General features: G+C 45.9%; 1 protein-coding gene across 8 annotated transcripts in view; it reads right to left on the reverse strand.

Moving 5' to 3' along the window:
* Positions 1 to 24,974, reverse strand: part of LOC137439901 (plasma membrane calcium-transporting ATPase 3) — a 480,661-nt gene that overhangs the window by 88,433 nt on the left and 367,254 nt on the right. For all 8 annotated transcript variants that reach the window (XM_078768504.1, XM_078768497.1, XM_078768519.1 and 5 more), the window contains 5 exons: positions 24,635 to 24,814; positions 22,813 to 22,900; positions 19,301 to 19,407; positions 9,303 to 9,494; positions 8,949 to 9,162 (listed from right to left, as the gene is read on the reverse strand). In XM_078768504.1, the coding sequence (XP_078624630.1) occupies positions 8,949 to 9,162; positions 9,303 to 9,494; positions 19,301 to 19,407; positions 22,813 to 22,900; positions 24,635 to 24,814 (781 nt within the window). The remainder of the gene's footprint in view (positions 1 to 8,948; positions 9,163 to 9,302; positions 9,495 to 19,300; positions 19,408 to 22,812; positions 22,901 to 24,634; positions 24,815 to 24,974) is intronic.

Consider the following 24,974-nt stretch of genomic DNA (forward strand, 5'->3'; position numbering starts at 1 on the left):
AATGACCTGATCTAACATGTTATAATATCATGCATGTTCTGATCCTTTCAATGACCCGATCTAACACGTTAAAATATCATGCATGTTCTGATCCTTTCATTGACCTGATCCAACATGTTATATTGTCATGCATGGTCTGATCGTTTCAATGACCTAATCTAACATAAGTAATCGTAATAATAATTGGCAATCTTATTATAATAGAGCAAACGTATATGGTTATGTCGCTATGTATGTATGTTTATATGCGACTAAAACGTCTTCTTCTTCTTCAAATGTAATTACCACCCTCTGAATTAACCCTCTCAATTGCGTAAAGACTGCTGAGACCCCTCAGACGTTTGATGACCCTTTAATTCCCCCAAGACCCTTCAGACCACCAAGACCCCTGAAGACCCAAAATACCATGAAGACCACCAAAGACCCAAAATACCCTTCAAGGCCCTGAGGCTCAAAAAGACCCTGAATACCCAAAAACCCAAAACAACCCGGAGACCCAAAACACTCCGGAGACCCAAAACACCCCGGAGACCCAAAACACCCCGGAGACCCAAAACACCCCGGAGACCCAAAACACCCCGGAGACCCAAAAACACCCCGGAGACCCAAAAACACCCCGAAGACCCAAAACACCCCGGAGACCCAAAACACCCTGGAGACCCAAAAACCCCGGAGACCCAAAACACCCCGAAGACCCTTAAAGACCAAGAAGAACCAAAAGAACCGTAAGACCCAAAAGCCCCCGAAGACCCCAAAGACACCGAAGATCCAAAAGACACCGAAGACCCAAAAGACACCGAAGACCCAAAAGACACCGAAGACCCAAAAGACACCGAAGACCCAAAAGACACCGAAGACCCAAAAGACACCAAAGATCCTTAAGACCCAAAAGCCTCTGAAGACACAAAAGACCCAAAAGCCTCTGAAGACACAAAAGACCCAAAAGACCCTGAAGACCCAAAACACCTCAAAGACCCAAAATACCCTTAAAGGCCCAGAGGATCCAAAAGACCCTGAAGACCCAAATGGCCCTGAAGACCCAAAACACCATGAAACCCAAAAGACACCAAAATGGTCAAAGATGCCTCCACCTCTGAAACGATGTGTGGTGAGGCGCGTGCAGCGCGCCGAGTCATGCTCGTAATAATAATAAGGATAATTATAAGGATAATTATTATAAGGATAATTATAATAAGGATAATTTCTGCTCTGAAAAATGATTTCAGAGCAGAAAATGTGCAATTCAATGGGTATTGGTGGCCATTTTGGATTTTGGCAGCCATATTGCATTTGGGGAGATGACAAATTACTCCACAATAAAGTGATTTGACAGGTTATGCCATGTAACCAGAATAAAAGTCAAATTTAATGGGCAAAAACAGATTTTACAGGCCAAAAATATATACAAAGTGAAACTTGCTCAGTAGAGTGGTGGCCATTTTGGATTTTAGCCACCATATTAAATTTGATACCAAATGCAAACCATTCCAAAATCAACTAATGATGCATATGCCTAACCTGTAACCAGAAAAAGTAAATTGTGGTCAGAAAATTGATTTCCGAGCATTAAAATATGAAATCCATTGGGTATTGGTGACCATTTTGGATTTGAAGCCAAATCCAGGGTGGACCCCCAGATAAATTGAAAGGGCATAGGCTAACCAATGAGAAAACTTTGGCAGGAACAAAAATGTTAGTTTTTTAAATTTATTTTTGGCTGGGATCTGCCTATATAGCAGGAGGATGGAACAGTGGTGTTCCACTACCAAATATAACTGTACTCGGTAGCGATCATATACCTCTGCCAGGCTGAACAGTTTACGTTTAGTATCCCACTGATTGGTCATAACTGGATCCGGAAATGAACCAAAATCGAATCACCTTGCTCTTGCCACTTACCCGACTCATCCACCAAGTTGTCATAAGTCATCCACAACTTTTTAGACTGGTTCAATTTCCAGCAAATGTGATTGCATGAGGCATTCTGGAGGAAAAGCAAACAAATAGGTTTTTCCTAAAGGGAATTTTGTGCTGAATATGAATATCTTGTTTGTGTTTCCCAAAATTGCCTAATTAGGTCATTAATTAAGGTCAAAGGTCAATAAGTGCAAAATTCAAGTTTTCACAGAAATTGTTTTATTTTTAATATTCAATACAGTGGTAAAAAAGATTTTCCAATATCTATAATATTAAGCCATACATTGCATGTCAAAGATTTGAATTTAATGGAAAATGTGAAAGAAATTTTCACTTCTATGGAGAATATCTCCGTAACGGTTGACCTTTCTACGGAGTGCCATGTCAGTCGATTTCCCTTTGATGTTTCATGTCAAAATGCACCAGTGAAAAGAATATATGGCATAGCATCATTGTCTAGGTTCAGGGGAATGAGACTTTGTTGTTTGTTTTGCGAAATTTGCATAATTAGCCACCAATTAGGGTCAAGGGTTAATTAGTACAAAATGCGAATTTTTATGAAATTTTCGTAAGGTTCTATTTGACGTCCCCTAGATGAATTTACAAGAATTTTCTACATATCATTCAAATTAAGCATCATATTATGTGCCGAATATTCAAATTAAATGAAAAATATGATAGGAATTCTTGATTCCATCGCCAATATCTCAATAACGGTTCAATTGCCAATATCTCAAAAACAGTTCAATTTTGGTCGCATGGATTTGTCTCTTTTCCAACGTAGGCCACCAAAACTGATTTTGGTTTCCTCTCTATATATGACAACAATATATCTAACAATATATTAGAAAGGAATATGTCACCTTTTTATATTTCTATATTTTATATTTATATTTCACCCCCTTAAACCAACACTGATGAAGTGTCAAATAACCGTATTGTGGCAATATCCTAGCATTGGCGTTATTTAGTCTTGTTTTTGCATGTTACAGTCTCCGAGTCACTGCATTTGCATGCGTCCGTACACTTCAAATCCCATTTCTTGCACGAACACCTATCACTGGTGCAACCCTTGGTACAGCCACACTGTACAATGTCCTTGCATGCTTTTGGGATAGGGGGTAAAGATGTGAGCACCGGTGAGAGAAGACCATCAGCCAGCTTCCATCCAGCAGAGTCCATTGGGGAAGGAATTACTGGGTTTGGATTGCACGCTTCTCTCCATATGAAGCTCTGGTAATTTGCACGCTGTATATGGTGATGTGCAGCATCACTGGATGGTGGCATTGATTCTGGTGCCTGACATTTACTGAACAGCTTTACTGAACAGCGAACATATCACATGTTCTTGTGATATCACATCTCACGAGATGATATATCATCACATGACTGAACATTTACTGAACTCACAGTTCAGTTCCCACAGTTCCCACAACTCACAGTTCAGAACTCACAGTTACTGTTCCCTCACTCACTCACATTTACTGAACAGCTTTACTGAACAGCGAACATATCACATGTTCTTGTGATATCACATCTCACGAGATGATATATCATCTCACGTTCTTGTGATATCACATCTCATATGATATCACTTGTGATATCACATCTCACGAACATATCACATGTGAACATATCACATGTCCCTATCACATGTACCACAATTCTTACCATGAACAGCGAACTTCTCACATTTTCCATTAAATTCAAATCTTTGACATACGATATATGGCTTAATATGATAGATACTCGATAAACTTTTTCGCCACTGTATTGAATATTAAAAATAAAATAATTTCTGTGAAAACTTGAATTTTGCACTTATTGATCTTTGACCTTAATTAATGACCTAATTAGGCAATTTTGGGAAACACAAACAAGATATTCATATTCAGCACGAAAATCCCTTTCAGAAAAACCTATTTGTTTGCTTTTCCTCAAAAATGCCTCATGCAGCTTAAATAAGCACATTTTTGAATTTCTTGCCTAGACTATTTTGATATATTCTGTATATCATTTTTGACCTTATCACTCAATGGTGAAGGATCATGAAAAAAAAAAAAAAATTCTCGTATCCAGATCCAGATTGGGATCTTCACCAAAATCGAATTAATTTGTCACTTGTCACGAATAAATTTGTCCATCCTGTCCACAAAGTTTCGCCCGAATCCGTTTTTTTTTTGTTTTTTTTGTATACTGAATCGAGGCTCGTGAAAGAGCTAACATTTACTTCACAAACAAATCAACCAAACAAAATATATAAAAAGAGGGAGCGGAAGACAAGATGGGGAGAGAAGGGGAAGCACACAAACACAACATTTGAGAGCAGGGAGATGTGTGGAAGGGAGAGGGCTTGGGGGGAGGAGGCGTGGGAAGGTGGGGGGGGGGGGGGGGGGGGAAGGGAGAAGTATAGAACACAAGGACACCAAGGACTTCCAGGACCTTTGGAAGTTGGTATTTCAAAAAAGTGGAATTGGGGTGAAATTAGCGGGGGTAGAAAAGATCAAGGTTTTGGATGGGGGAAGATAAGAGATGGTGGTGAACAGCTGTTTTAAAGACCTGGAGGGTGGAGTGGGATTGAAGAGAGTGAGGAGTTTGTTCCAGAGGCGGGAGAAAAGAAGAATGAAGGAGTGAAGGTGAGCAGAGAGTCTTGACCTTGGCAGTTTAACCATAAGACGGTTGCAGGCAGATCTTGTGCGACCTGTAGGAATATTTGCGGGACAGAGCCCAGAGAGAGCTGGGGGGTCAAGGCCAGAGAGGAGTCGGTAGAAGACGGAAAGACCACCAACCTGCCTGCGGTGAGTGAGTGAGAGGCCCTTGGAGTTAGCTTTATCGCGGGAGATTCCAATGATTCTGAATGCCTTGGTTTCAACAGCGTGAAGACGAGCTAGGTGTGAGGCAGGAGCACCAGCCCAGAGGGGAGAGCAGTATTCCATTGAGCTGCGGATGAAAGCCTTGTATGTGGTGAGGAGCTCAGGTGTGCCAAGGAAGGACGTCGCATGACGAAGGATGCCCAGTCGGCGACTGGCTTTGGAGGCCAGATTTGAAATGTGGTTTTCCCAGGAAAGATCATGGCAGATAGTGAGACCCAAAAGCTTGAGTGACAGAACTTCTTGGAGAGGATTATTCAGAAAGTGGATGGGAGGGTTGTCCAGTCGGTCTTTTCGGAGAGACATCGTAAGAGTGTGAGATTTGTCAGGATTGAAAGACATGTTCCACTTGTTTGCCCAGTCTGTGATTTTGTCCAGGTCTGCAGAGAGTGAGGAGGCTGCAGACTGCCGATCTGAGGGATGAAGAATGGAGCGACAGAGAGTAGAGTCATCAGCAAAGAGATGGAGAGGATTTTCAAGAGAGTGAGAGATCATTGATGAAGACCAGAAAAAGCACAGGGCCCAGAACACTGCCTTGGGGAACTCCAGCCTGAACAGGAAGAGGAGATTAGGAGAGAAACCCATTCAGGGCCACACGTTGACTAGGACTAGAGAGGAGGTCCGCCAGCCATGCGTGGAGATTTCCATGGATACCAAAAGAGGAGAGTTTGGTGAGCAGAGCGGGGTGCCAGACCGTATCGAAGGCACGTGATATGTCAAGGGAGAGTGCTCTAATTTCCTGTTTGGCATTGAGGACCTCCATCCATTGTTGAGAAAGCAGAAGCAGCATGTCCAGAGTAGAGTGACCAGGTCTGAAACCAAATTGATGATCAGAGATCAAGCCATTGGAGAAGAGGAAAGATTTCATATCTGAAGCAATGATGGATTCCATGACTTTGCTGATAATTGGGAGAAGGCTGATTGGTCTGTAGTTGCTGGGATCTGTTTTTGCACCTTTTTTGTGCAAAGCGGTGATGTTCGCAGATTTCCAAGCAGATGGAAGATGACCTTGAGCAAAAGAGAGGGTGAAGAGAACAGAGAGAGGGAGTGAAAGAGCGGAAGAACTGGATTTTAGGACCCGTGGGCTAATGCCGTCAGGCTCAGTTGCAGAATCAGAGTCAAGGGTTGACAGAAACTTTTCCACCTTGTCAGGAGGAAAGGACACAGAGTCCAGGAGCAGCTGGGTACGACTGTGTACGGTGGGTACAGAGAGGGATGGGTTTGGGACACAAGATTTAGAGGCAAACACAGAGTTGAGGCATTCAACTTTTTCCCGTGCGGAGTCAGGCGTGTGGCCATTTGAGGTGAGGGAGGGGATGGAGGGGGAACAAACACCAGAAACAGATTTGACCAGATGCCACCAGGATTTGGAAGAGGGAAACAGATAAGAGAGTTCGGTCCTGAGAACGGAGAGATATTGTTTCCTGGCTCTCCTGAGGGTGGACACACACTTGTTTCGGGCTTTGTGAAAGGAAATGAGATTTCCATTCGTTGGATTTGCTTTCCAGGAGACGAAAGCAGGTTGTTTCTGGGCAATAGCCTCACCACAAGATTCCGTGTACCATGGACGGGAGGAAGGGTATGACAACTGAAGACGAGATGGGATAAATCTGTGCATGAGAGAGAGCAATTTACTTTGGAAGAATTCCCAGAATGAGTTGATGTCAGAGGCGGCAGAGATGGGAGACCAGTCCAGATGATTGATGGCTGCTTGAAGACCATGCCAGTTGGCCTGAGTGAAATGCCAGACTCGTCGACGCTGAGGAGGCTCTCTGAGAATGGTCAGATGGATGTCCACTTTAACAAGCACATGATCAGAAGAGCCGATTGGAGCAGAAGAAGAGCAGCAGACATTTTAAACTTTTTTTAAACGTTTACAACTTTTTGAGATATCGTGCTACATGTAGGTTTTAGCTCCATCACTCAATGGTGTAAAATCGCTAAAAGATTACGGGATCCCGATCTGGATCTGGATCTTCACCAAAATATAATCATTTCACCCTTGCCACACACCCAACCTCTCCACCAAATTTCGTCCAAATCTATCCTCAACTTTTTGAGCTATCCTATTCACAAACAGACAGACAGGGGTGAAATCATAACCTCCATCCACCTTCACTGGAGAGGTAATAAGCTTATAGAGTGCTCGCCAAGTAGCTTAAGCAATCAAGGATGTACTCCAACAAAACAGCTGATAAAAATGGCAGCCGTGGCAAGCGATTCGTAACTTTAGACATTCGATGATAAGCACTTGGAGTTCACGTGTCCCATCGTTGCTTTACTCTTTGTAATCCTCCCATTATGTTAATCGTTCTTTTAAATCGATCTTTAATCTGATATATTTTGCCTTCCTAATTCCGGATATTTCCCCCCCACAGAGTACCCAAGCACAACTGCAGAAGCCTTCACATCGATCCTGCTGGTTATTTTTGTTGCACTCAATAAAGTTACACTTTGGGCACATTCCTTAATTTTTTTCTTCACTCAATATAATTGTTGGGACGGTAGAAAAAGTTAAATTCAATGCTTTGGCAATATGGAGAAGGAGGAAGGACAGCCCTACTTAAAGCTTAATTATAAGATATACACTTGGTTTTAAGAATCAGTAACATCTTAAAATTAAAAGATTTCACTCCAGATATCGATACTTATTTAGTCCTTGAGATCCAATCCTCAAACCTGAATACAGATTTTGATTTTATACTTTAATTAGTAAGTGAGAGTACATCTTGTTTCCAAGGCAAGGTGCATTATTTTGAATAGGCCAAAACAAAATGGAATCTTAAGAACCCAGTGATGTGAAAGAGGGCTGACCAAGATGGCGCACCACCATTTTGAGAAATCTTTTTTTTTTGTTTGCGATGAGCACCCCTAAATGACCTTCAAAAGGGGTGTTTAAACACCCAAACTCCTAGTCGTCATTCATGCACTCCCTTGGAGTTCGATAAGTGTGCATGCAAAGTTTGGGGCCGCTAGGCTTCATGTTTTTGAGTTATGGAGGACAGACACGCAAAGGATGACAGGTTGAGTGAACCCACCAGGTGTTATTTAACTGCACGAAGGGTGGCAGGGGGGCAGGGGGAAGGGAGCTATTTACACTGGTACAATCATTGAATCTGCATTCCAACTCAGATCCCATGCAAGAGCTTTCATCAAGATGGTGAAGCGTGCATACAAAAGGCTCTGCCCCCATGGCAGCTCAAGAACATGCTGCCCTCAGAGCAACAAACACCACCCCACCCCCACCATTGCGGTCGATGTGCATTTCATCCCCCAATCGTAAACAAAGAAAATAAAACTTTAAATAGATAAGCATGGGATGGGTTGAGTGCTGGACGTCAGGATGACATGCATGTCTGTAGAGGCCTAGTCTAGTGATGCATGCAACGCCATAACGCCGTCCCAGCAAAAAGAGTGTGACAGGCAGAGGGACAGATGGAGAAATCCGGCTACTTTGATAGTATAGAAGGAGTCTGATTGTGAGCCACAGTGGCTTCTTTGGCATTCTTGTATCTTCGAGGTATTGCACAGTGGGTCACCGTTATGGTTATATAAACATCACCGGCATGACGTATGCATTCACCCTCCCTTCCCCCAAGCGCCAGCTATAGCCTCTGGGTGGTCGTGCTACGTTAGCAAAAGTGATTGCGCAATGTCGATATAATGCTAATTCGTTTATATTTGTAGGGACGATAATTGACGAGCATAAATATCAATATCGCCCAGCCCTAGGTGATGAATATGAAAAATACGAGACCAAATCATTTCCCAATAGAGGCTCCAAACAGACTGACAGAAACCAAAATATAAGCCGCCGGCTGTGCTATGTGTAAGGGGCTAACCTAGATAATTCCGCTATTGTTAGATATGAATAGACAGGCAGCTCCTTCCATAAAAAAACTATACAAACACAAAAAGAGCAATATATTAACAGTATCGTATGTCTACAGGGCAGATACTCAAACCTTACTGGCATGTTACAAAGAAAAAGGACGAAGATTTTTTCAGATGTTGCATTCAAAGTGCTGCCATTTGAGAATTGCTTTCTTTTTGCTACTGATCGGCAGGATTATGGCCACTGAGATGTGGAAAAATCCATATAAACTCCTGTAAATGCCTCATACCAATTTGGTCACAAACAACTTTAATGGTTGAGCTCACCAAGGAATAGCAGCACGAAAATGACAATTAGTTGGTAGATGGCATGTCCCAAGATGTTTTTCATCATTGTGCGAGATATCAGTGGCTTGTCACGCCCATATGGGCGGCGTTTAAGAAGAGACTCCGTAGGTGGTTCTGTTGCAAGCGCGAGCGATGCAAACGTGTCCATGATCAGGTTTACCCACAGCATCTGTACAGCCTTGAGTGGTGAGTCCTGGAGAGAGAATGTGAGACAAAATTTGGATACTTGGTTTGCTTTTACCCAATCTCAGCTGGTGCCATATGCCTTAAAATGCAAGCAAAAGGAGGTGAAGATCAATATCAAATGTGCTGAGGTCTGAAACTGGTCTGAACCTGGGTGATGCAGGCGCCCGTGAAGGCCACGATAACTGCAACTACGTTGACTGTGAGCTGGAACTGCAGGAACTTAGAGATTGAATCATATACGTTCCGTCCCCACATCACAGCCTTCACGATGCTGCTGAAGTTGTCGTCCGTAAGGATAATGTCAGACGCTTCCTTTGCCACGTCCGTCCCTGCTAAGCCCTGGTGAATGACAGAAACAGTCAGTTGGGAATTATTTCTTGCCACACATCAATGATCACAAAAGCATTTATTTGATAAACAAAGGTTAATGGTGTCAAAATGAAGTACCAATATCATTAGTAAGAAGGGATTAAATGATTAGAACTTTAATAGAAGACCCAAAAACATCGATGGCAATGTTCACCCTTAAGTCTCCGAAGTCAATACCACAGAAAATGGATCTCTTTTTTTAAAGTTTTCAAATTGAAAAATAGATTATTTATTAATACAAGTTCAACTCGTTTTTATTACCCATATTTTATTTCTGTGACATCACAGGCTGAAAGCACTCTGCCATTATTCTTTTCCACAGTGCACAAGTTAAGAAACAATCAGAAAATTCATTTGATATTACCATGTATCAATCAGCAAACTTTGCATTTCTCAGCATCATGCAATGCTGGCATTTCTTCGTGAGATGAAGCAAAATAAAGATGGATTTTAATTGTTGGATGGTATCGAGTAACGACGAATAATTTGTCTTTCTTTACAAGAATGAGCCTCAGAACAACCAGGTAAAATTGACAGTGGGGTAGTGGGAATAAACAGGAAGACAGAGACAGAGAGACAGAGAGACAGAGAGACAGAGAGACAGACAGACAGACAGACAGAGAGAGAGAGAGAGAGAGAGAGAGAGAGACAGAAACAAATAAACATAATGAGCATCACTATATTATTCACTATTCTAAATTTTATTCAATATCACATTAAAGCGCGGCGTTACGCGCGCTGCTTGTGAGCAAGGAGGAAGCGGACAAGCGGTAACATATAAACGTCTTTATTGTAAGAGCACACTGTAACACTAAACTGCTCCGGGCTGGTCGCCCGGTGTATATCATGAGGCCACGCCTACCCCTCGGGCGTGGCCACCGCCCACTTGGTGCGTGGAATGATGTCACCACGCCAGTGGGCTTTTGTGTCCGCCACACGCGCCCCCCCCAGAATTCCCGCGCACCTGGAGGGCCAGTTTGCGGGGCAGACGAATGACCCGGCCGAAGCGCCCCCTGGCGATCGGCGGCATCCGGGGTGCAGGGATGCCAGGTGGGATGCCCCTGGCTGCCCCTGGGATGGGTGCAGGACCGGGGGGCGGCGTGGCGGCGGGGCTGGGCGGTGCCGGGGGTCCGCCCGCAGGAGGGCGGCCCCGACGTGGGGGTCGGGCCACTGGCGGTGGATGGTCCACATTGAGGTGGGCCGGCTTGAGGCGGTCTACCGAAACGCGGTCAGGAGTACCGCCGATGTCCAGGGTGAAGTGCTTCGCCCCGGTCTCCAGCACGTGGAAAGGCCCGTCGTACGGGGGCCGCAGTGGTGTCCGATGGGCATCGTGGCGGACGAAGACGTACTCCGCCGTGCGAAGCTCCGGGGCGACATGCGTCGGTGGGTGCCCGTGGCATGCCGTTGGCACCCGAGCGAACCTCTGGGCGGTCTCTTGCAGAGCGGAGCGCTGCTGTGCCGCGGACCATGGTGCCGTGGAGTCGGGGAGGAACTCGCCCGGCACCCGCAGCGGTTGCCCGAAGACCAACTCCGCCGCGGATGCGCGCAGGTCCTCCTTGGGCGCCGTCCGGAGGCCCAGCAGGACCCAGGGGAGCCTGTCGACCCAGCCGCCGTCGCGGAGGGTGGCCCGGAGCGCGGCCTTCAATGAGCGGTGAAATCGCTCACACAGGCCGTTAGCCTGGGGGTGGTAGGCCGTGGTTCGGTGCAGCCGGACCCCGAGCCCCTGCGCAACCGCCCCCCAGAGCTCCGAGGTGAACTGGGGACCGCGGTCGGATGAGATGTCTGAGGGGGCGCCGAACCGGGCGACCCAGGTGGCGATGAAAGCCTGCGCGACATCGGCCGCCGTTGTCGACGCCAAGGGCACGGCCTCTGGCCACCGGGTGGTGCGGTCCACCATGGTGAGGACGTAGGTGAAACCCCGCGAGGGGGGCAGAGGTCCCACCAGGTCCACGTGGACGTGGTCAAACCGGCGTTCCGGCACCGTGAACGGGGCCAACGGGGCCTGGGTGTGCCGGTGCACCTTGGCGCGCTGGCACGCGAGGCACGTCCTGGCCCAGCCGCGGACGGCCTTCCGGAGGCCATGCCAGACGAACTTGTCGGCGATCAGCCTTTGGGAGGCCCTCGCGCCCGGGTGGGCCAGGCCGTGGATGGCGTCAAACACCTGGCGCTGCCAGCCCGCGGGCACGATGGGGCAAGGACGCCCGAGGGAGACGTCGCACAAGAGGGCCGCGCCCGCGCCGTCGAACGGCACCTCGGTGACGCGGAGGCCCGTGACGGCGGTCCGCAAGGCCTGGACGTCGGGGTCAGCGGCCTGGTCCGCTGCCATCCGGGCATAGTCGATGCCGAGGTGGACTGCGTGGGCGACGGCCCGGGAAAGGCAATCCGCCACCGGGTTGGCCTTCCCCGCGACGTGCTGGATGTCCGTCGTGTACTCGGACACGGCCGAGAGGTGACGCTGCTGCCGGGCCGACCACGGCTCGGTGACCTTGCCCATCGCGAAGATCAGCGGCTTGTGGTCGACGAAGGCAGTGAACGCCCGGCCCTCGAGCAGATGGCGGAAGTGCCTGACCGCCAAGTGAAGTCCGAGCAACTCGCGGTCGAAGGTACTGTAACGGCGTTCGGGCGGGCGAAGCTGCCGGCTAAAGAACGCCAGCGGTTGCCAAGCTCCACGCACCCATTGCTCGTGCACCGCGCCCACCGCGTAGTCCGAGGCATCGGTGGTGAGGGCGATCGGTGCATCGGGCGCCGGGTGCGCGAGCATGGTGGCGTTAGCCAAGGCGAGCTTCGCGCCCGTGAACGCCGTGTCCATCTGCTCGGTCCAGGTAACGTCGCCTTTGCCCGGCTTACCTCGGAGAGCTTCGTGCAGGGGGCGCAGGAGCTGGGCGATACGGGGCAGGAACCGATGGTAAAAGTTCACCATGCCCAGGAACTCCTGCAGCCCTCTGATCGTGCGGGGGCGCGGAAACCCCTTCACCGCCTCCACCTTGGCCGGCAGGGGGACGGCTCCGTGCCTGGTGACACGGTGCCCCAGAAAATCGATTGTGGCGGCGCCGAACCGGCACTTTGCAGGGTTCACAATCAGGCCATGCTGGCCCAGGCGTTCGAAGAGCGTGCGGAGGTGGCGTAGGTGCTCTTCGCGGGACGCGCTGGCGACGAGGATATCGTCCAGGTAGACGTAGACAAAATCCAAGTCGCGCAGGACGCTGTCCATCAGTCGCTGGAACGCCTGAGCCGCATTCTTCAGACCGAAGGGCATGCGCAGGAACTCGAAGACTCCGAATGGCGTGATGACCGCCGTCTTCGGGACGTCCTCCGGCCTGACGGGGACCTGATGGTAGCCGCGTATGAGGTCCACCTTCGAGAAGAAGGACCTGCCCGCCAAACGGGCGGAAAAGTCCTGAATGTGGGGGACGGGGTAGCGGTCGGGAGTCGTGGCGTCATTGAGACGGCGATAGTCCCCGCACGGTCGCCATCCCCCGCCGGGCTTCGGCACGATGTGCAGCGGCGACGCCCAAGCGCTCTCTGAGCGCCGAACGATGCCGAGTCGCTCCAGGGTAGCGAACTCCGCTTTTGCCACCGCCAGCTTCGTCGGCTCGAGGCGGCGTGCCCGGGCGTAGACCGGTGGCCCGACGGTGGGGATGTGATGGGCCACCCCGTGCTTGACGGCCCCCGCCGAGAAGGTGGGCCGCGTGAGGGCCGGGAAGCCGGCGAGGAGGCGGGTGAATGCGTCCGCTGCCGGAAGCGTACAGACCAACGTGGCCGGAACCGAATCGTTCGGCAAGCCGCTTGGCAAGCCGCTCGTTGAGCTGGGCAACGCACAAGCGAGCGAGCTGAACGTCTCGGCCTGGACAAGCCGTCTGCGCTTGACGTCGACCAGGAGCCCATTAGCGCACAGGAAGTCCGCGCCAAGCAGTGCCATGGGCACGTCGGCGGTGACGAACGTCCATCGGAAAACCTGCCCTCCAAACCGCAGAGAGAGGCAGCGTTTTCCGTACGTACGGATGGGCGTCCCGTTCGCGGCAAGCAGCGCGGGGCCCCCACCCGCGGCGTGCTTGTCTGACGTGCCGGCGGGAATGACACTCACCTGCGCTCCCGTGTCGCACAGGTAACGGCGCCCGGAGAAGGTGTCCGTTATGAACAGCAGGCTGCTCGAACGGCCGGCGCTCATCGCCACTATTGAGCGCCGGCCCGGGCGTTTCCCGACCCGTTGAAGGAGCACGGCGGATGACACCGCCGAGCTTCGTGGCCGAACTTGGCGTGGAACCAGCACCAGGTGGTGGAGCTGGAGGAGCGCGGCTGGCTCCGCCAGGCCGGTGGAGATGGCGGGTTTCCCCGCGGTGGCGGTTTTCGCCGCGGCGGTGGGCGGGGCGTGGCGGAGTTCACGAGGTGCGTATCAGCATGCTGCTGAACATCAGTGTGCTGTAGAAGCTGATGCTGTGGAACATGCTGCTGAACATCAGCGTCGAGGGCCGTGACGGCCACGCCGACGGTCGCCCGCGTGTCCGAAGTGGCGAAGTACCTGTCCGCCTCGGCTGCCAATGCTCGGGGTTCCGTTAGCTCGGTCCCGGCCAACGCGAGGCGAAGCTGCGCTGGAAGTTGGCGCCGGAAAAGCGCCCGGAATAGCGAACCGGGGGCTTCGTCGCCCAACAGTGACAGCATATGGTCCATTCGGACCGACGGGCGCGTCTCACCGAGCTCGGGGAGATCCAGGAGGCGGTCGGCCCGTGCGTCGTCCGTGAGGCCGAACGTGGCTAGGAGTAGCCGCTTGAGTGCCTCGTACTTGTGGCCGTCCGGTGGGTGGCGAAGGACGGACACAACTCGAGCGGCCGTGCCGGGCCCGAGGGAGGCGACGACATGGCAGTAGCGCAGGTCGTCGTTGGTGAGGCGCCGAAGCTGAAATTGGGCTTCGGCTTGAACGAACCAGACTTCGGCCTGGGCCTCCCAAAATTCGGGAAGTTTAATCGCCATTGCCTTGTCGTTGGCCATTGCAATGGCGTCGTGTTCGGAAGGATTGCTACGGCAGATCCAACGTCGAGGGTCACCAGTAAAGCGCGGCGTTACGCGCGCTGCTTGTGAGCAAGGAGGAAGCGGACAAGCGGTAACATATAAACGTCTTTATTGTAAGAGCACACTGTAACACTAAACTGCTCCGGTCTGGTCGCCCGGTGTATATCATGAGGCCACGCCTACCCCTCGGGCGTGGCCACCGCCCACTTGGTGCGTGGAATGATGTCACCACGCCAGTGGGCTTTTGTGTCCGCCACAACATAATGTATGATAATTTTTTTATTCAACAAACTTGCGTTCCTGTCTGGTCGATTAATAAGACTCCAAGGAAAAAGTTAATAACAGGCCTGGAATTGAATACCATAACTACAGAGTTCATGGAACACATTACCTCGCACATTGTTAAGTATATAATTAAATTGAAATAAGATAAAGGTTAAAAAGGTCGTATAAAAATTCTGTAAGTTTACCGTCGTTGACAAAGTGGCTATTACATCACCCTATCTAACACATTAATTAGTTATTCGTGCCTGCTATGTCCTTCATGACATCCTTAAAAACAGCTAGTTTCTGTTTAGAATTATTTTCAATTTTGTTTGACTGCCAGCTAGGCAGAGTAAAAAATGATCTCACTCATCTCTGTGCATGTGCGATCAGGACAAATTCAGAGTAAAAAATTGTCTCATCTCTGTGCATGTGCGATCAGGACAAATTCAGAGTAAAAAAACTGCAAAACTGCAGGTTAGTTTTTGGATTAATGTACCGTTCATGTTCAAAAAATAACATTCAATTTAAATAAGTTGTTTAAATAATAATTGTCGTTTGTGGACGGATGGACAGATGGAACGACAGAAGTGAACCAATTGCTTAACCCCACTGTTCGCTTCGTGTATGCGAGTAATAACTCTCAGGAGTGAAGTTGAATGCAATTTCATGGCAGAATGGTTTGAGGGTTCTGATATCAGGTAAAGTCCTAATAGAATTAAATCAGCTTTTAGATGCTTTACTTGATAATTATTAACTAAATGTACATTTCACCAAAAACACTTCATACTTCATGATCATGCCATGATCTTTCCTGGGAAAACCACATTTCAAATCTGGCCTCCAAAGCCAGTCGCCGACTGGGCATCCTCCGTCGTGCGAAGTCCTTCCTTGGCACACCTGAGCTCCTCACCACATACAAGGCTTTCATCCGCAGCTCAATGGAATACTGCTCTCCCCTCTGGGCTGGTGCTCCTGCCTCACACCTAGCTCGTCTTCACACTGTTGAAACCAAAGCATTCAGAATCATTGGAATCTCCTGCGATGAAGCTAACTCCAAGGGCCTCTCACTCACTCACCGCAGGCAGGTTGGTGGTCTTTCCGTCTTCTACCGTCTCCTCTCTGGCCTTGCCCCCCCAGCTCTCTCTGGGCTCTGTCCCGCAAATATTCCTACAGGTCGCACAAGATCTGCCTGCAACCCTCTTATGGTTAAACTGCCAAAATCAAGACTCTCTGCTCACCTTCACTCCTTCATTCCTCTTTTCTCCCGCCTCTGGAACAAACTCCCTCACTTTCTTCAATCCCACTCCACCCTCCAGGTCTTTAAAACAGCTGTTCACCACCATTTCGTATCTTCCCCCATCCAAAACCTTGATCTTTTCTATCCCCGCGAATTTCACCCCAATTCCACTTTTTTGAAATACCAACTTATGTCCTGGAAGGCCTTGGTGTCCTTGTGTTTTATACTTCTCCCACCCCCCCGCCCCCCCCCTTCCCACGCCTCCTCCCCCCAAGCCCTCTCCCTCCCACACATCTCCCTGCTTTTAAATGTTGTGTGCTCTCAAGTGTTTGTGTGCTTTCCCTTCTCTTGTCTTCCGCTCCCTCTTTTTATATATTTTGTTTGTCTGGTTGATTTGTTTGTGAAGTAAATGTCAGCTCTTTCACGAGCCTCGATTCAGTATACAAAAAAAACAAAACAAACAAAAAAAACTTTTCATCTCCATACTCCCATTCCTTTTCAAAAATTACTGTCTTGCATCACAAAATTGAGGCTGAGAAACAATTTAATAGCAATTTAGTGCCAGGCCTGTTGATAAATTTTGCCTGGGGTCTAACACTACATAACTATGTTAGGAGTTTCAAAGGTGTTTGAATAGAATGTCCCAGACTGTGTTGAAAGATCAAATCAAGTATTCATAATTAACATTAAGCACTGTGTGGTAATTGTATTGTACAAAATATTTAGTTTCTCTACTATAAATACTGTTAAGATGCAACACCTTAAACACAATAAAGATTCTTAAGTAATGAATGCTGCAATGCATTTTAAAACATGAGGCCTTTCAAAGTCCACAACTTTCAGTTTATGTTGGGTTGGATACGAGGACATTCAAAACACGTGATACGCGACATTGCACTATGATATTTCTCCCTGATCATTTGGACTGCACTAAATGGCATAATCCTACAAAAAAAATTGGCACGGATTTCCCAGCACTAATGACATAGTTGTCTGTGCACTACATGATGCTATTCTCTGTAAATACACAGGCAACATAACATTGATTACTTATTTGGACAGAAATTGTACTGAAGGCTGCACAGCCTTCAGTACTAATACAACATAATAGCTGTATTAATAATAAGCAAAAGACCAGAGGCCAAAGCCAAACAGCAGAAGAGTCAGTGGCTTCTTTACCACTTAAATTCTGGTGGAGTTGTATCTGTTCTCTCAGCACTCTGACTCTCCCCAGCTCCTCCAGGATGCACAGGTTCTTCCAGAAACCTGCCCCTTCTTTGTTAAACGCCCAATACCCAGACTTTTCACCAAACTCCACTACTCAGTTAATCTTTTCTCCCATTTGTACAACTGCCTTCTAGAAACCCTTAAAAAGCAAATGTTTCACGACCATATCAGTCATGCCCCATAGATACTTACGATCCACTCCACTCCCATTAACCCCAACCCAATTCTCTTAATTGCAGGGTACTGTGTTCCCTTCCCTCTCCTCTCTTCTCTTATCTTTTCCTGTTAACTCCCTTGCTTGTGTTGATCAATTGTCCCATTGTCAGCATGTTGTTTATTTTCCCTTGGCCATCACGCTCCACCATGATCCAAAACAAATGACATTCTTCAGGATCCCCTTGCTATACTTTCAGGAAAGTATACAAGTAACAAAATTTTGAAAAAGAGGGAAAAAGATAGTTTTTGCAAAGGTCATTTTGAAACAAGTGTACGTGTTGCACAATAAAACAATATAATATTTTGCATAAAACAATATTATGGAGAAAATATTTCATTAACTGTACAAATTAAAAATTGTTCAGTTTTCAATTTAAACTAGTAATAGGCATCCACAACTATCCTTGACCAAGTCGTGGAACGTCGGCCGAGACACACACTTTTCTTTTCTGCCCTCTCATTTCACCTTTATTCGCTTTTAAAAATCCTTTTCTCTGCAACCACTTCAGCGATTGACACAAAACTTTCAACATAGAAGCAACTAACTACCCATATATTTAAAAAAATTAAGTTACATGATAATTAGATGGAAAATGTGGATGGCGCTCTAAAAAGTCTGTTTTCTGTAGGCATGGATGTTTCACGTACCAGGAATAAACAGCCTCAACGTCGCTTCGATTGGCCTCGTCCAAATTAACAAAACAATTTTTTGAAATTACATTTCTTGTTAAATATCTGTCAATATATTTTAAAATAGTAAGGGAAAAGGTAGACTTGAAGGTAATAACTACTTGTTGTTGTTGACTGCAAACCCAGAATGGACAAACTTCAACCTTATCAAGAGACTGCTAAACGTGATTCCGAAGAAGATTTTACGTGCAGATAATTTACATATTCTAAAACCTGGAGAGTGATACCCAGAATAAAACTTAATCTGTATTATATAAATTGTGGTGTTGATAGCTATCCATATCACTGACTTTTGTCTGTTTAATTTACATACACAGCTAAAAAATATGTAGTGCAAAAGTATCACCCTTAATTTAAACCTTTATTTTTATCCCCTACTGCTCTCCACATGACACCACTCATCACTTTCCATATTTTGAGACACTTCAGACTCTGTTTGCTGTCAGTGGAATCAAACTGAAAAAGGATGCATAATATTGTTTCAATGCCAAAGTCATGGTTAACTTGTCTTTTACTTTCAAGTCTTTACTCAATGATGTCACAGGTCAACGAGTGCAGTATTTTTCATAAGGTGAAAAAATATCTCCGTCAAACGGCCTTTTTCCCTAGAAGTGAGCGGCCAAATAATTTTCACTCTTTTTCTCATTCAAAGCCTGATGTACGAAGTAATTTGCTGTCAATGATACCTGCAGCAAAGCAATAGTCAGATTACCAGGACCTCTGCTATCACTGGCCATTGAATACAAAAAAGCCCAAAAGGTGAAAACATAAAATTTATCCATATAGAATGCATGATGTGCAAGTCTGTGCTTTCTGTTGATTTCAATTAGGACTAACCACTGAAATTCAAGTGGTAAATATTGCCATAGCAAAAAGTATACATCTGTTGAACTGTAAAGGTTACTTGTACTTGGTGAAGTTATTTGTACTTTGTACTTTTGTACTTGGTTATTTATAAAAAATATCTCCGTCAAACAGCCTTGTTGCCCAGAAGTGAGTGGCCAAATAATTTTCACTCTTTTTTTCTCATTCAAAGCCTGATATACGAAGAAATTTTCAGTGATATTATTAAAAACTTCTTTCGTTGGGGTTCCACTTTATTAACTGAACAAGATAAATAATTAAGTCCCACCATAGCAAAGCCCACATCAGCCTTCTTCAGCGCTGGTCCATCATTCGTTCCATCACCTGTCACAGCAACCACCTGACGCCGCTCTGCAACAGTGCTGTCAATGATACCTGCAACAAAGCAAGTCAGATCACCAGGACCTCTGCTATCACTGACCATTGAATACAAAAAAGCCCAAAAGGTGAAAACATAAAATCTATCCACATATAATGCATGATGTGCAAGTCTGTGCCTTCTGTTGATTTAAATTAAGACTAACCATTGAAATTCAAGTGGTAAATATTGCCATAGCAAAAAGTATACATATGTTGAACTGTAAAGGTTATTTGTACTTGGTGAAAAATAAGTTGAAGGCAGCAGGCTCAGTCACTCATATTGTTACCAAATTGTTTAGTATGGAATAAAACCCCAATGGTGTGAGACAACTAAAAAAAATGCAGATTTTAAAGAGCACAGCATTTACATGTTTGGAAAAAAAAAATCCATAATTGTTCAGAAGTCATGAGTGGTTGGCTGTTGAAGAGTATTGCAGCAGTACCTCAATAGAGCACGTCAGTCCACAAAATGGTCTACAACATTAAAGTGGGACGGCCAGGACCTACCTTTGTTGTTCTCCTCTTCCCAATATAAGGTGTGAGGACCGATTGCACCAAGCTCCTGTCCTGCTTTGACCATGATACTCCTCCACTCCCCTCAGTCCTCAGCCAACTCTCTCCACCCTCCAAACCACCTCCACCTTACTTATATCCCTCTACACACAATCCTCCCATCTCAACTGCGATCTACCTCTTTTCCTCCTACCTTAATCTCTCAACCTATCCCCTCTCTTTGCCATTCTGTATTCCTCCATCTGCACCAAATGTCCAGCCCATCTCAACCGCATTTCACCAATCTCCCTGTCAAGCTCATCTGCACACCAATCTTCTCCCTCAGTTCATCCATTTTCCTTCGATACACCCTCTACACTTCCACAATCATCCTGACCCAGTTGTTCTCACAAACGTGCAGCCTCTGCTGTTGTCTCAGTCAGTGCCACCATCTCCTGACCGTAAAGGTAGGCTGGAATTACACAAGACATCAGAACATTTCCCTCCAATCCCCTTGAAGTCTTTGTCTGCCATTACACCCTCCACCACCCTCCACGCATTCACACCCACCTGAATCCTCCTCCGCACCTCTACCTCTGACTTACCATTCCCGGTCACAGTTCTACCCAGATACTCAAACCAATTTCCTTGTCTGATCTCCTTCCCATCTAAACTGATATTCATTTATATTTTCTGCTGCCAAACCCACATGACTTCATTCTTTTCCATGCTAATTTTCAGCCCATGTTTTTCAAATGCCTCTTTCCATTCCCCCAGTTCCATTCCAACAGTCAGATCGTCTGCATACAATATCTTTCATGTTTACCTTCCTGCTTACCAGCTCCTTCACCATGATAAACAGGAGTGGGCTGAGAGTGCTATCCTACCTTTTTATGTTGAAGGCTCCAGGCACAGACTATGTCGTCCTCATCGAGGCCAGGCCAAACAAAAGGGCTGCATTGATCGAAAAGTGAAGAAAGAATAGTCTAAGAGTTTTTGAGAAAGCAGAGAATCTGCTTTTTGAAAAGGGGAAGATCATAAGTGTTTGGAAAGACATGTGAAGGTAACGATTTCTAGAGTTTGGCAGTGGAGGGGAAGAAACAAACATCATAACGGCCCACCCTTGAGTTGCCAATGGCCACACAATAATCATGAGATGTAGTGGCTTGTCGAGTAATCCGTGGTCTCACTAATGCTGGAGGTATACAGGCAGCAAGTTCTTGGGAGCAAAAACCGAAGTAATATCTGCAGAAAAGAGAAAGAGAGCCAACTTTGCGACGTAATTTGAGCGGGTCAAGTTTTGAGGTCAGATTGGGAGAGTTGATAAGTCGAATTACTTTTAATTCAATTCTGTCCAGTAAGTATGTGGAACGAGAACCTCCCCAGCAGTACTCTATACAAGGATGAATCAATCCTTTATATAGTTGAAGCAACTGTTGAGAGGAGAAAAATCTTCGACATCTGAACACGACTCCGTTTCTTCGAGGCAGATTTAGCTATTTGTGTAATGTGTGGATTCCAGGATAGATTTGAAGTTAGGGTAATACCTAGTAGGTTTATTGTATCACATGGTGTAATTGTGGAACTTTCAAAGGAGATTGGAGAGATGAGAGGAGTTTTGGAGAGCGATATGGGAAGAAATTGAGTTTTAGAAGCATTAAATTTAACCTCGTTACATTTGCCCCACTGGGTAATCTTGTCCAAATCCAAATTTAAAGAGGTGGTTGTAATAAAACTTGATGCAGATATATATATATATATATATATATATATATATACACATACATACACACACACACACACACACACACACACACACACACACACACACACACACACACACACACACACACACACACACACACACACACACACACACACACACACACACACACACACACACACACATAGAGCATTTGACATACCAAGCTACATTCAACTTGTGAAGATAAAATAAAACGTTTTGTATAAACTGGTGTTGACAATATTCATCAAGACCAACGGTCTACAGAAAGCATCCACTTTGATTTTGGGAAAATCTACTACATTCATATTTTGAACAAAACTAAAAATGTTTTGGAATAGTCTGGAATACAATCAAGTATGACAACAGTGACAATGGCCTTTTGCTTCCGTTTTATATAACTTCAGAATGAGAACAAAATATAATAGGGTATCAGGAAATGTACAATTTTGCAAGATTAATATAAATGCTTCATAAATTAGGCATGCAGACATTGTGCACAAGCATGCCATTAATAGGTCCCGTGAAAGCTGCCTGCCATCTTTGTAATGCTACCTGTACACAACCTATTTTTGAAAAGAAAAGATGAGAAGAGGATCGGTATATAATTATACAAAAGACAGAAAGACGGATGAGAGTCGAGAGGTTTTGCACAATAAACATGAATTTCCCGATTACTAAAACTAACATTTTCCTACGAACAGGAGAAAACTTATTTTTCATTTGATTTTTCAATCTCATTCTTTCCTCCAGATTTTCAAGACAGGTGTTCACCACCATCTCAGGTTATCCCCCATCCAAAACCATGATCTTTTCTACTCTCCTTCCTCCCCAAGCTCACCTCTTTCCAAATGTCAAGTTATTTCATCTTGAGAGTTTGCTTCTGTTCCATCTTGTCCACCATGTACATACTCCCCACATTTTTTGTCCAATTCTCCCTCTATTTTTCCCTCAATGGTGAAATCCATTTTCTCCAGAACCCTCCAGAACCCATTTTCCTATATGTTGGTGCATTTCCTCCCTCCTTTTCTACTGTTCCTTTTTTTTTCTGTTGCATCCTGGCCCATTCTGTGTTCTAGCTCCTCGACGCGCCTCAACTATGTATAATTCATTGGACCTGCTCATACCACACAGCGTTTTCTTGTGGAAGACACAAAGGCATCCCGTCCCAGGGAACAGCAAACCTTTGACGAGAGTGTGCTTGTCTGTGGGTGAAGAGCGAGCAAGTACACGCAGTTTCGGCCATATCTTGTCAATTCGTTCTTGCTCGATCTAGAAAAGGTGAAGAGTATATCTTAAGTTATAAAATTTAACATGTGCACTGTGCAGACAAAGTTAGAATAAAATAGAAGTTGGCTGAAGGAAGATATCCTTAAATCAAGTGTTCGATTGCAGTAAATATATTTATTTATATTGTCTGAACAATGGCAGCAATTCTGACGACTCCTAATTTGTCTCCTTCCACCTGCATAGATGGAAACCCCCCCCCCCCCCCCCCACCACCACAAACTACTACCCACCCCAACATCTCGCAAATTACTTTCTCGCACTTATTCCCAACCCTACTATATCAGACTATCTTCTTTTCACTCTCTACGATCATCTTCCTTTCTCCTCTTTTTGATTTTCCCCACCTATATACACCTCCATGCATATGTCATAAATGAATGAATGGTCGTTTTAAGGTCATTTTCCCCGCTAGAGCGGGGAAAATGGTTCCCTGTTTGAGGCAATGTTTTTATGGCCGGATGCCCTTCCTGATGCCAACCCTTGGTCGCCTCTTACGATGCGCAGGGATACTGCATATACATATGTCATAAATATGCATATACATATGTCATAATAGCATATGTCATAAATACTGCATATAATCTCCAACTTCACCCACTGATAATACCAGATGAAAAATTAAATGCGAATGTATTAGCAAACTACAACGGCACTTGGTAGCGCACATACATCCGCCAGGCTGAACGGTTTTTCTTTTTGTATAGCACTGATGGAGCCTGGTGTTGGCTTAGCGGTTAGGGTGCCGGCTTGGGATCCTAGGATCCTGGGTTCGAATTGCAGTCAATCGCTGAATTAACGCCAGGGGAGTTGACTCAGCCTGTCATCCTTCTGTGGTGAGCAAATCGAGTACCAGTTCACTGGTAATTAATTCCCTGTGTCGCAAGAGGCGACTAACAGGGTTGGCGGCATGAAGGGCATCCGGTCATAAAACATTGCATCAAAAAGGGGACCACGGTGCCTGAAAAAGGCCAACCCCCCCCCTGCTCTGCAGGGAAAATGGCCTCTAAAGGTGGTTGGTTTGTTTTACCACTGATGTGCTGGATCTGCATCTGAACCATTCGTCCTTGCCACATCAAAATCTAATAGACTTGTTCTTGTGACTTTACCAACTCATCCACCAAAGTTTTGTCAAAACTCGTCCACAACCCTAATGAAATACCATGCAACACAGTATATCGTTTTTGGTCCCATCACTCAATGGTGAAGAATCACTAAAAAATATTGGATCTGGATCTTCACCAACATCAAATCAAATTCGTCCTTGTCACACATCCGACATGTCTAACACATTTCGTCCGAATCTATCAACTTTTTGAGATATCCTGCTCACAGAGACAGACAGACAAGACAGACAGACAAGATGGACAAGACAGCGGTGAAACCATAACCTCCATCCACCTTCGGCGGTGGAGGTAAACATTATGTATTATATCAGAAAATGAAGAAATAAAATATCAGCAGTAAAGAACAGGCTGGTCCCATGATGTCCAAAAATGAAAATTACACATCTTGGATATTTGAAACAAATTTCAAATCAATAACATATGTATTTATAAAGGCCACTCAATGCAAAGGTGACAAAAAGCACATGTCACTGACCAACCTTGAATGACAATATACTAAAGCAAAAAACTCAAGGAAATAACACGTGCTAATACTGGACTGCCAAACAAATGCATCAGCCAGAGTGTGACAGACAGTTTCTGTGAAACTCACAACTGATTGCCGATTACGGATGCGCTTGTTGAACTCCTTGCCCTCCATGCACAGGAAGTCATCCCCGGGGTGTATGATTCCACATTTGGTTGCGATGGCACGCGCTGTGTTGATATTGTCTCCAGTGACCATTCGGACAGTTATCCCGGCCTCCTGGCATTTTCGGATAGCATCTGGAACCTTAAAAACATGAAAAACAAGAAAAAATAGCAATCAGAGATTGCAAACCATCGCCAGGATGTATTTTCAGTGGTTTTTAAGGCTTTTGTGTGAAAACAAATATGGCGGCCGAACGACATGACCGATGACGTCATCATTATTTTTTTTCTAAACTAATTTA

The sequence above is a fragment of the Myxine glutinosa genome, chromosome 1, assembly GCF_964187855.1.
Source record: "Myxine glutinosa chromosome 1, kmMyxGlut1.1, whole genome shotgun sequence".
NCBI classification, from domain to species: Eukaryota; Metazoa; Chordata; class Myxini; order Myxiniformes; family Myxinidae; genus Myxine; species Myxine glutinosa.